The following is a 13658-nucleotide window of genomic DNA, read 5'->3' as shown; positions in this document are numbered from 1 at the left end:
CATTAGCATGATAAATGGTTCTGCATCCCCTCACTTTCAATATGGAAGTGTCTTTGGATCTAAAATGAGTCTCTTGTAGACAGCATATCGATGGGTCCTCTTTTTTCATCAAATCTGATACCCTGTGTCTTTTGTTTGGAGTATTTAGTCCATTTACATTCAGACTAATTACTGAAATATTAATTTAGTGCCACTGTTATGGGTAAAATGACTTTCTGTAGATTGTTTCTGTTTTTCTGGTCTTTGTTACTTTTGGGCTCTGTCTTCATTCAAAGGATCCCCTTTAATATTTCTTACAGGGCTAGTTTAATGATCACTAATTCTTTTAATTTCTGTTTGTCCTGAAAGCTCTTTATCTCTAAAGTATTCTTGCCTGCATATTTTTCTCATTTAGCACCTTGAATATATCATGCCAGTCCTCTCTGGCCTGTCAGGTCTCTGTGGACAGGTCTGCTGCCAGCCTTATGTTTCTACTCTTGTAGGTTAAGGACCTCTTGTCCCAAGCTGCTCTCAGGACTTTATCTCTGAAATTTGCAAACTTCAGTATAATATATTGAGGTTTGACCTATTTTTATTGACTTTGAGTGGTGTCTCTGTGCTTCCTGAACTTGAATGCCTGTTTCCTTTCCCAGATCAGGAAAGTTCTCAGGTATAATTTATTCAAATAAACATTCTGCTCCTCTCTTTCCTCTTCTTCTGGGCCCCAATTATTCTAATATTGTTTTGTTTTATGGCATCACTGATCTCTCGAATCCTTCCCTTGTGATCTAGTAGTTGTTTATGTCTATTTCTCAGCTTCCTTATTCTCCTTCATTTTGTCTTCTATAACACTGACCCTCTCTTCTCCTTGTTTATCCTAGCAGTTAGAGCCTCCATTTTTTATTGCAGCTCAGTAAGAGAATTTTTTATTTCAACATGATTAGATTTTAGTTCTTTCATTTCTCCAGTAAGGAATTATCTATTGTCTTCTATGCTTTTTTCAAGCCCAGCTGGTACCTTTATAATCCTTGTTTTGAATTCTTGTTCCAACATCTTACTTACATCCCTATCAGTTAAATCCCTGGCAATGAGTACTGTCTCTTATTCTCTCTTCTGGGGTGAGTTTTCCATCTTGTCATTATGTCCAGAAAAGAACAGATGAAAGAGAAAGAAAATACAAAAATAGCAATAGTGACACCAGAAAAATATACACTAAACAAATCAGAAGGGAACAGAAACAAACAAACATACAAACAAAGAGAGTAAAATGAAAGAAGTTGAACAGAACGATAAACTCGATCCTGGGTGTATTTTGGTCTGTTGCTAGAAGAAACTAGATCTCAAAATAGGAAAGAAAGAAAAACACAGATATACAAAAATAAAATTGAATACAATGAAAGGAAGCCAAAAATGAAAAATGTACATATAAAACGTAAATGTAAGAATGAAAATTAAAAAAGACTTAAAAAAGGAATTGATATAATAAAATAGCTGAAAAGGAAAAAAATATATAAAACTGAAAGACTAAAGAATAATAAGAAAAAAACCACAAATGTTAAATACTGCTTTTCCAAGAGCTGAAGTTTTATAGTCCTCTATGATCAGTAAACTTGGTATTAGCAAGATGTTCCTGCTGGTCTTCTAGGGATTGGCCTATTGGGCTGATTCTCAGGGTGTCTTTCCCCAGGCAGAGTTGCACCACCCTTGCCAGGGGGCCGGGCTCAGTGTGAGAGACTCTGGATTGCTCTATGTGGCTCATTTGCTGCCTGAAGGCTTTCTGTACTGATGTGGGGGATGAAAATGACAGCACCCTGATCTCTAGCCCTAGAGCTGAAAGTCTGCACCCCCTACTTGTCAGCAGCCCTCACAGAAAAGCAGTCAATCACTCTTGTGTCCCTGGTTTCTGTCCTAACTCTGTGTTCACCCAGCCTATGACCAAGGGTTTTTATCTCAGGCATAGGACTCCATTTCAAGTCCCCAAACTTTATGGACTCCTGCTGCCTGCTCTCACGCCACTACTCCCAGGGGATGGAGGGGCTCTCCCCACAATTCTTCCTCTTGCTGGGCCCCAGTCTGCAGAGCAGTCACCAGACCATACAGCTGTTTGTGGTTTATGGCAATAGTGAGCAGAAAGCCAGCACCTGGACTTGCTGGATTCCCTGCTCCGATGCTTGGGTAGTCTGCCACTCTCAGGCACCCTCCCCCCCAATTCTTTTTGTGACCTTGGGGATCCTGAGACCACACTGTCCCATCTGGGATTACTCCCCACTTTGCCCCCAGCACATCTGAGGCAGAACTTTTAGTTCTGATTTTGCTCTCCACTGTTTATAACACTTTCCGGTACCCAGTTAACGAGGCTCCCACCCTCTGTGGTTTATCTTCTGATATCTCTATCATCTTGGGTTCATGTGTCTGCACCTCCTACCTTGCAAAGAGTGGTGGCTTTTCTATTCAATAGAATAGAATTTCTTTCTTCTCAATAAAGAATTGCAGCAATTCTTTTCTCAGATCTCAGGTTGATTTCACAGGTGTTCAGAAAGATTTGATAACTGTCTAGCAATTCCAGGAACCAGACAAAAATAGGGTCCCCTACTCCTCTGCCATCTTAACTCCTCCTCTGAAAACACTCTAATTGTTACATGAAAAGCATCTTGGTGTAAATAGTATCTTCATTTTATACTTGCTATTGTCTTTAAAGTTGAAGAAACAAATCCAAATTTATGGGGCTAGCATGCTATCAAAGGCATCTCTTTAACAGGGCTGTTTCTTAAACATCCCAGAAGTTTTCTGCCACAGCTCAGCCTACTGTGCTTTCACTGGCTGGAGTTTTGTAAATTTTTATATTTGATACAAATCATCCATCTTGCTTATACCTTGAAAAATTTCCAAATGCACCAGAAGCATGGAGATCAATTTAGACATTTTTAAGGGAAATGGGAACTGAATAAAGTAGAAATAATTTATAAAGAAGTGAGGCTATTTCTGATATTTATTTTTTAAAATTGGAAAATGATGCTGAGTTTCTTAAAAGAGACTTGTGATGTCTAACAGCTCTTTCAAAAGTACGTTTAGGTTCCAAGTGAACTCTTCCACAGAATTAACAGCCATAGTTTGGGGGTACCAATCCTATAAAAAACAAAACATCTGCCCTTCCCCCCTAATAGTCAATAGAGAAACAGGCATGGATTTAGTCAATTACAACCAATTCTGATTGAAGTTTGTTGCTTTAAGTAAATGAAAATCTATTTCTTACAGGCTAAGGCTTGTAAGATAAATGGAACTTCCACTCTCCTTGCTCACTGTAGACTTTTTATAGACTTTAAAACAAAAAACAAAAACAATGAAACAAACCCTGAACCTACTTCACTTAGTACAATTTCTAGTGACTTACTGTCAGTCAGAGTTTGGAGAATATTTCTTTCTTTTCTTTTTTTGGCATTTATTGGTAGCAGTCTAAGACAAAGGCTTCTAGAAAAATTAGGAGGCAGTAACAGGCAGTTTTTTTCTGATGTTTTCACTTAAATTCTAGTTAGTTAACATATAGTATAATATTAGTTTCATGAGTAGAATTTAGTGATTCATTGCTTAGATATAATGCCTGGTGCTTATCACAAGTGCCTTCCTTAATACCCATCACCCATTTAGCTCTCCCCTGCCCCTTCCCCTCCAGGAAATCTTAGTTTGTTCTCTATAGTTAAGAGTCTGTTTTCTGGTTTGCTTCTCTTTTTTTCCCCCATGTTCATCTGTTTTGTTTAATTCCACATATGAGTGAAATCATATGGTATTTGTCTTTCTCTGACTGACTAATTTCACTTAGCATACTACACTCTAGCTTCAACCACATTGTTGCAAATGGCAAGACTTCATTCTTTTTGATGGCTGAGTAATATTCCACTATTCCACTATTTTATATATATATATAAATAAAATATATACTCTCTATATTCATATATACACTATATATATATACCATACACACACACACACACCATACATACCATATATACCACATCTTCTTTGTCCATTCATTAGTCAACGGACAATGTGGGCTCTTTCCAGAATTTGGCTGTTGTTGATTAGAGAATATTTCTCAGGCACAGAAAGAGTTGTGAATTCAGCCCACCATGAAGAACTGTTATATTGAAAGCAACTTGGGATATAAAAAACTGAAATGCATAAATTTAGGAACAACTCCCAGTGTAATTACTAAAAGCTTAATATTCTAACAAAATAAACGCATTTTTCTTTATGAAGATGTGAAAAATCATAAGAATTTTCTGTGTTCTGAAACCACAGGGAGGCCCTTTCTCCAGGAATAGGTGAAAGAGCTCCTTTCTGACTGTGGTTCTTCTTGGTGACAGGATGCAGATGGGATTGAAACTCCCATTCCTGTCACTGCCCATTTGTGGTTCACACTGAACTATAGAAGGTGCTGTCTGTTCACACCTGCCTATCAGATGTGCTTTCAGGGGACCTACGAAGCTGTCTCAGGGAACTACTTTCTTTGATATTATCTCTTATATACGATAACAAAATTCCATTCATTCATTCAACAAATATGTATTGAGCACTCATTTGCATGCCCCAGAAAGTGAGGACAAAGCAGTGAAAATATAAAAAATGATCAATCACTCTCACACTCCCTATTCAGGGAATGAGATTAGATTCAATTAGGGAACGAAGCAGTCTACTCAGGGAATGCTGGTCATAAAGCAGAGTACTTAATGCTACACAAAAGATCTCCATAAATGTGTGTGCGTGTGCAGACACACACACACACGAAAAATTCTGGTGGCTGAAAGAAGAGCAAAGTGGACTCCACAAGTTATACTACTTCAGGTTAATGAAAAATAATAATTCATTTTTTAAAAAGGATTACTTTTACAAAAACCTGTCTAGATAGCATATACCGTTCTACATTCCTGGTAGACACAGGTTAAGGCAGCTTAAGAGACAATCCGTCATGCCTGACATATTAGCATATGAGTATGGATTTTAATGAGCCAGGGGCTGTGGAATGCAGTCTTCAGGTTCCTTGAGGTGACAATGTGATGAAAGCAAGACTTATCTCCACAAAGCTTGGTCTAAGTTCCATGTCATTAAATGAAAATGCTGTTCTTGTTAGGTTACATTTTTGGAAAAGGGGTACCACAGTAGGTTAAAAAATAAGGAGTGCTTTTTGCAGTGACAACCTTACCATGGTCTTGCAGCCACCCCCATCTCCTGGGAACAGGCTCTTAGCCTTCAAAGTCTAGGGCTCAAAGTAAGTTGTTGAGTACTGGAAACAGGGGACTGAGGTGTTGGGAAATTTAATTAGCATGTGTGAAAATAAAAGGGCCTATAGCTGAAAGCCACTCTAGAAGTGTTAAGAATTATAATTGCTTTTTGAGATATTCCCATTTCTCAAGAATGAACAAGCCTAGGGAAACAAAGATGAGCTGCTTAGGTTTTTTGTTTGTTTTTTAAAAAATATTTTTCAAGTCTTTTGCTGGTGAGGCCGATGTGGAGAAAAAGGCACAAGAAATGTAGAAAAAATTAAACGTCCTTATAACTTGCAGCCCATTGACAAAAGACTTAAGATAGGCAGAGAATGAGTTCCTCCAAGGAACTCCCAACTGTCTTAATTTTAATGCTTTGCTAGAGGGAAAAACAACCTTAGCCTGACAATAGCTAGGCCTCCAGGATCCTTAAGGCTTCTTTAACATACAAAAATCCTTTTGGAAACTTCCTCTGTCTCTACCCCTCCTAACCAATCACTCGTCACAATCCCAGTGCAGCTATTTCTGCCCCTGGGTCCTGTCCCTGTGTTTTAATAAAACCACCTTTTTTTTTTTTTTTTTGGCACCGAAAACGCCTCAAGAATTCTTTCTTGACCTTTTGCTCCCGAAGCCCACTTCAAATCGCATCAAGGCTTCCACAGTTTTTGCTAATAAACTTTAACCTTTACTAAAATAATGGTTTTTCTTCATCTCCCCAGAGCAAGGGCTTGCTCAAACCATGAAGAAAACCAGTCCCTGGACCTGCAGGGATCAAATGCCACATCTTACAATGGAAATTTTGTAACTCTGGAAGATACTTTTTTTAAGCTTCCATGAGCTCCTGTCCAATTCAATATGCAAACATGAAGCAAAGATTAGAAATGAACTTGAGGTCTCTGTACCCCAAGGCCTTACCATCTTGAGCAAGGGGAGGTGTAATGGAAGCTACTAGAGATACAAAGACATACCGAGAAACTTTAATACAATGCCAACTGTGGCAAAGACTGTAACAGATTAAACCCAGCTAATAGATTTAGAGGAGGCTTTTCATAGGAGGTGAGGAGGGAGCAGAAGGCAAGCAGACGACAAAGCACAAGCGAACACCCAGCAACCAGCCTCCCCCCAAGATGGGATCTGTGTGACATTCCTCAGGCACTCCAGGCTGCCCTAAAACTAAGGGAAGGGAAAAAATCAAATGGTTAACTAATAGAAATCACAGCCCTACAGGGTATGTGTCCCTATCAGTTTATAAGCGTCTTAGTGATTTACAAGGAAAAAGCAGTCTTATCAATAGCCTAACTTTCAGAAACCCACAGACTCAATTTCATGGAGCCCTAACATCACCCTCCCCTCCACAGTGATGTGGGAAACAAAGGCAAAAGGGACCGGAAATAAAATTAAATTTCTTTATAACTTGCATCCCATTGACCAATACCTGAAGCAGGCAGAGTATAACATTCCTCCAGAAAACTCCCAACTATCTTAATGTTAATACCTTACTAGAAGGAAGAACCACCTTAACATAACAATAGCCAGACCTCCAGCATGCTGAGAGTCTTCTTTAGCATATGAAAGTCCTTTTGGCTACCTCACTTTCTCCTTACCTCCCCTAACTTCCAAGTATATAATCAGCCATTCCTCACAACTCTGCCCACTGGTCCTGTCCCCATGCTTGAATAAAATCACCTTTTTTGCACCAAAGACATCTCAAGAATTCTTTCTTGGCCATTGGCTCCGGACCCCAACAACATTCCAAAACTACATCAGGAGGGATTTGAGCTGCATCTTGAAAGATGAAGAGGACTTTCAGAAATGAAGATGAGGGGAAGAGCACTTGGGGCAGAAGAAAGTAGATGAACAACGGCATAAAGGCATAAAGTGTGCTCAGAGATAGTGGGCAGAAATGTGACTAACATACATGGAGGCTGTTGTGGAAAGACCAGTGTGGCAGAAACAAAGAACCCAAATCCTCTTAAATTAAGGATTAGGACTTTATTCATAAGATAAATTGTGGGGGTAGTTGTAGGGGAAAATCAAGGCAACTGCTGAAGAGACGAATGCCACTTGATGTGGGAAACAAAGGCAGAAGAAAAATTATTAAATTTCCTTACTACCTACAGCCCACTGACAAGTCCTTGAAACAGGCAGAGTGACATTCCTCTAGGGACTCAACTGCCTCAATGTTAATACTTTAAGGGCAACAATCCCCCAGGTTCCTTATAAGTCTACTTAAACATATAAAAATTCCTTTGGAAACATCTCTACCCACCAAGATACGTGTTGGCAATCATCCCCCAAGCATATGGCCCACTGATATACTTCTGAAGGGTCTCATGACTAAGGTTTTATTAGACGGTAATAAATGACCTTTTCCCAACAACAGCTAGCCCCTCAAGGTCCAGGAAACCTTGCTGCCAACATTCCTTAGATTCTTATCCCTAACCCGCTCCCACCCTGAAAGTATGTAACGGGCCACTCCTCATGACCCCGGTGCAGCTCTTTCTGCCCACCAGTCCTGTCCCCGAGCTTTAATAAAACCACCTTTTTGTACCAAAGATGTCTCAAGAATTCTTTCTTGGCCATTGACTTCGAACCCTAAAGTTTTTTCCTATAACAACACTGTCTAACTGGGGAGAAATGTAGCCAAAGCTAACATTTGCTATATATACTGCTTTCTTTCAACTTGCTTTTGCATTTTTCACCTTTCCAGAGATTATAGATCCTCCCTATTCTTTTTAATAACCACACTTGCTATACACAGTGCAGAGACGGATGTGCCACAATTGATCTATTTATCAATCTCCTTCTGAAGGATACAGGTGGGGAGAGGATAAAGGCATCAGTGTTGCCCAACAGCAAGAATATGCAGGAAGAAGCTGTTTCATGTCATGTCCCCCTGTAGCTCATTCCCTCTACTGTATTTTTTAATTTTTATTTTATTATTTTTGACTCAAACTCTGCTGGAAGAGACAGAGACATATGGAAAGCAGCTGCCCATTCTGGCATGTCCATCTACTGTTGTTTTTTCTCACAGCAGGCATACATTATCCCAACCAGGCAGGCTATTTGCTTTTAAGCACATAAACTGACAGTTACTTTTATGTTTGATGCTTATATAGAATCCTGAACATGGGAGGCCACCATGATCTAGACCATGCCTGGAGCTCCCAAGTTAGAGTCAGGGTCAAGGTACACTTCCTATAGTTACGGTAGCTGAAAAAAAGTTGCCTCATGGAAAAATCGTAAGATAACTTAGATATGGGCATTTATTACATTCAGGTTCAACATACCTCAAACTCCAGATAGTGATCTTTCAGTCTGTATTCATCTATCTCCTTGGCTTTAACTTTCTTGTCTGGGGGATAAGAGCGGTGCTCAGCGAGCTCAGTGGTAATCTGCTTCAGCTTGCTTTCATGAGATTTCAGCTGTTCCTCCTGCAGGAAATTATTAAGCTATTTAGAGCATCCAGAAAATAAATCAATAAGAAAATCATAGAGTACTTTTCAAAATCCCTTATGATGAATGACTTTAATTCATCAAAACAGTCCAATGTGCCTCTGCTGTACATCTTACCAACTTTCTCAAGCTAGTATTCACATGTACCTTTGCAAAACGACAACTAGGCCCCTTGTTACAAAACCAAATACTTTCAGAGCCCCTTATCAAGTGTAGCTGTCATGGAGTTGAGACCAGGCTTCCTAAGAAATACTTCAATAGGCATGGCACCAGGTAAGTACCTATCCTTAGAGTCCCACAAAATTTGGCTTTTCCATTTCCTGTCCACTCAGCAATGCTGCTAATTTCCCTGTCTGTTGCAATGAATGAAGAGCCTCTCTGCTTAGTTTTTTTTTTCTTTTTTGAGACAAGCAATGCCACCAAGAAATAATTCTCTGTAAGCTATCAGATGATATATATTTTTAAAAGATTTTATTTATTATTTATTTATTTATTTATTTATTTATTTATCAGAGAGAGAGAGAGCAAGAGAGCGAGCACAAGCAGGGCAAGTGGCAGGCAGAGGGAGAAGCAGGCTCCCCGTGGAGCACGGAGTGGGATGCTTAACCAACTGAGCCACCTAGGCATCCCTATCAGATAATATTCTAAAAAATGAAGCAACCTATGCTTTTCCCCTCCAAAATAGTAGAGGTTCTGACCTCCTAAATCTTATTGACCCAAAGTAGTGATTCAATTAAACGTACCTATAGAGCAATTCTTGCCTGAACAGCCTTACTATAGGCACCATGCACCAATGCAACATGGTTGATCCCATGTCAAAGAACTTCCATTATAGGGGTACCATTTTTATTGCCTTACAATAATGAAGGACACTATCAAACCCTATGGCAACATTTTAAAAATGAAACAAAGAGACTGAAATTTTCTTGCATTCCTCTAATTGTATGACTGCTGTTTTACTATTCTACTTTCATATATATATATTATCCAAATTCTTGTTGAATATAAATTTTACATGTACAATAAGATATAAATGGATGAAAGTAAATGAAGAGGAACTGATTAAACTAGGTGATAAATATATTTTGTATAATAACAACATTATTTATTTTTTTTAAAATAGTGGACAAAAGGGATTTCCCTCCTTTATTAAGTTCTTATTTTAGGACATATCAATTTGTATTCCTCATAAAAGGCATGGCATTAAAAAACAAACAAACAAGATGAGTTTTCCCCTTCTGCTTCCCAAATTCATGTCATTCTAGATGATCACAAGCAGAGTTAAAGGTAAAAAATTAACATGTACAACACATCATCATCACAATTCCCAGCTGAATTTTTTCCATATGGCATTTTTATAAATTAAAATTACTATCTAAATCCAAGATCAGCATACATAGTTGCCAGATGATGAAGAATTTAAACCCTAAAGCAACTGTGTAATAAATCTGTCAATTTAAGCTTGTAATTGAAATCTAGTAGAATAATTTAGAGGTGAAAAAAATCCTAATTTTAATTTATGATGTGAGAGTATATTATCTATCTATCATCTATCTATCTATCTATCTATCTATCTATCTATCTATCATCTATTGATATGTATAGAAATATGCCACATTATGAATCTGAGCTCAGGTCATGATCCCGGGGTCTTGGGATCAAGAGCACAAGTGGGGAGTGGGGGGAGGAGAGGCACAGAGGGAGAGGGAGAAACAAGTTTCCCACTGAGCAGAGAGCCTGACATGGGGCTTGATCCCAGGACCCTGGGATCATGATCTGAGCCAAAGGCAGACGCTTAACTGACTGAGCCACCCAGGCACCCCCTTATTTGTTTATTTTGGAGAGACAGAGCACAGGGGTAGGGGCAGAGGGAGAGAATCTCAAGCAGACTCCCCACTAAGCACGCTTGATCTCACAGCCCTGAGGTCATGACCTAAGCCGAAATCAAGAGTCTGCCCCTCAACCGACTAAGCCACCCAGGTATCCTAATCTAATTCTTTTTCTATGCTACTCCTATACACATATAAGGATCCATAAAAATAGAGAGTATGTTCTACAGGTTTTTATACTTTATAGGTTTCCTTTTGTGACTTGTTTTCTCACTAAACATGTTTTTACGATTTACTCACACATATGTTCTAGTTTCTTCCTTTTAAGTATAGGACATACTAGAATTTCACTGAAGGATGTTTAGGTTGTTTTGGGGTTTCATTAGGCTATTATAAACGATACTACATTGAACATGCTGCCTAGTGAATATGGGCAAGAATTGTTCTACAGTGTAATCACTAAGATGTAGAATTTTGGGGTTTTAGAATATGCACATCTTTAAGATGACATTAACCTGTTTTCTTAAAGTGTTTCTACCAGTTTACATTTCCATAGTAGGCTTAAAAATTCACATTGTTCTATATCTTTGACAAAATTTGATACTCACTGAAAACCAGTGTTATTCCAGATCTCACAATCTCTTCCACTTCTGTATTACTATAGCACTTAAAAGTCTATACTACTTATGCGTGAATTTTATCTCCTTTACTGATTACAAGCTCTTTAAAGGCAGAAAAGGGAAATTATTTTTTTCCTTTTTCTCAAATCCTCCAGTGTGCAGTACTGAGCAAAAAAGATAGTATATGGCATAGTTTTTGTATAGTACCCGAATAACATTAACATATTCCTTAAGTTCTCATTAGCTGAGAGCCAAGACCATCATCTTAGCTATCTTTATAATGCCCACATACCTAATATAGTACCTGATATATAGGTTCTTCAGCAAACAGTAGCTGAATAAATAATTTAAAAAAGAAGGGAGGGGAGGTAAAAAGGGGAGGGCTCAGACTGTTTCCTTGTACTGTTTTAAAGTAGATAGATGATTTACAAGGTAATGACATTTCTAAGAATCTTCGGGGAAACTTACAAGTCAAATTGCTGAATACTGTAGCCTTCTAAATCCAAGCTATATGGAATTTAGAATACAGAACATCTGCTTTAAGTCAGTTTGACCTATTATTGAAGGCACCATCAGAAAGATTTTATCATTTTATGTTTTTTAAAGACATTATTTTTTATATTTTTAAAAAGATTTTATTTATTTATTTGACAGAGAGAGACACAGCGAGAGAGGGAACACAAACAGGGGGAGTGGGAGAGGGAGAAGCTGGCTTCCCACTGAGCAGGGAGCCCGATGTGGGGCTCACTCCCAGGACCCTGGGATCATGACCTGAGCCGAAGGCAGACGCTTAACGACTGAGCCACCCAGGTGCCCCGAGATTTAAAGACTTTAAACGGTTTAGTGAGCTTCTGCATAACTTCAACATGATTTCATTGTTTACTGAGTACTCAATATATGTTAAATGCAGATGTCTAAGAAATGAATACAAAATCTATTCTGGAAATGTGTAGTCAACCATTTAAGGCGATGCCAAGGAGTGTGGACTGCATCATGTTGGCGAAAGGGAGTCAATTATGTTTAAGTGATAGTACATGAGTCATATTTTAGCCACAACTGTGAAGGAGGGATTAGAGAAAAGCAAGACTGGAGGAAGAGAGATCTCAAGTGGTTATACAAATAGTCTGTCAGAGTTTTTCAAAGTGGGTTGTGTGCAAGCCAAGCAAGATGATCCACTGGGAAGAATTTTAAAAAACAGCATTGGGATAATTCACAAACCATACAATTTACCCATTTTATTCATTTTATTTATTTATTTATTTTTTAAAAAAGATTTTATTTATTTGACAGAGAGAGACACAGTGAGAGAGGGAACACAGGCAGGGGGAGTGAGAGAGGGAGAAGCAGGCTTCCTGCCAAGCAGGGAGCTCAATGCGGGACTCGATCCCAGGACCCTGGGATCATGACCTGAGCCGAAGGCAGACGCTTAACAACTGAGCCACCCAGGTGCCCCCAATTTACCCATTTAAAGTATGTAATTCAATAAGTTTTAGTAGTCACAGGGTTGTGCAACCATCACTACAATTTAATTTTATGACATTTTAGTTTCCCTAAAAGAAATCCTTTTGTAATGGAATCACACGTTTCTTTTTATGACTGCCTTCTTTAACTTAGTTTTCAAGGTTCATCCACTTTGTAGGATGTACCAGTACTTCATTGTTTTTTACAACTGAATGATATTCCATGGTATGTATATATCACATTTCATTCATCTATCCATCAGCTGATGGCCATTTCCACCCCTGACTGCTATGAACATTTGTGTAAAAGATTTTGTGTGGGTTTATGTTTTCATTTTCCTGCTATCTAAGTAGAAGTGGAATTGCTGGGTCACATGTTAACTCTATGTTTAATCATTTGATGAACCACCAAATTATTTTCCAAAGTAGCTGCATCATTCTATATTCTCACCAGCAACATACCGAAGTGGTAATTTCTCCACATCCTCACCAACATATTATTTTCCTTGAAAGATTTTTTTAATTATAGCCACTCTAATGAGTATAAAGTGGCATCTCCTGTTTTTGATTTATATTTTCCTAATGAGTAATGATGGTCAGCATTTTTCCATCTTGTATTGATAACTGGATATGTAGCATATTTTATAAAAATGTATACATATGTTGGAGGATATCTGTTCAAATATTTAGTATTAATAAGGTGAATGATCAAAAAAGTTGAGAACAGTGATATAGGTTAAAAATGACAAAAGTCTGAACTAAGGAATGTGGGTAGGATATGAAAGATATTTAAGAAGGAGAAGTGACAGGATTTGTGACAAAAAGTCTAAGATGGAGTCGAGGGGGAAGGGTGTGGTTTTGGCCAGTGAGGGACACGATTACAAGAATGACTTCCTCCTCTGAAATCCCACTGCTCCTAATGCCTGCCTGTCAGAGGAGGTCACTGAGATGACATAACCAGTGGCTGAAAGCCAAGCTGGACCTGGGCAACCGGCGGCTCCTCACCTCCTCCCCGTCCATGAAATGTGCATTTTACCTCCCTTTCCCATGCTAGAA

The 13658-nt window shown here is 38.6% G+C and overlaps 1 protein-coding gene across 16 annotated transcripts in view; it reads right to left on the bottom strand.

Moving 5' to 3' along the window:
* PSD3 (pleckstrin and Sec7 domain containing 3) overlaps window positions 1-13658 on the bottom strand; it is a 706817-nt gene that overhangs the window by 37871 nt on the left and 655288 nt on the right. For all 16 annotated transcript variants that reach the window (XM_073902616.1, XM_025886232.2, XM_073902618.1 and 13 more), the window contains one exon: window positions 8528-8671. In XM_073902616.1, coding sequence (XP_073758717.1) covers window positions 8528-8671 — 144 coding nt within the window. The remainder of the gene's footprint in view (window positions 1-8527; window positions 8672-13658) is intronic.

This window comes from Callorhinus ursinus, unplaced genomic scaffold (genome assembly GCF_003265705.2).
Source record: "Callorhinus ursinus isolate GAN/ISIS: 27379988/994484 unplaced genomic scaffold, GSC_fseal_2.0 scaffold17, whole genome shotgun sequence".
In the NCBI taxonomy this organism is placed as follows: domain Eukaryota; kingdom Metazoa; phylum Chordata; class Mammalia; order Carnivora; family Otariidae; genus Callorhinus; species Callorhinus ursinus.
The sequence above is the reverse complement of the archived record's forward strand: the minus strand, read 5'-3'. Positions and strand labels throughout refer to the sequence as shown.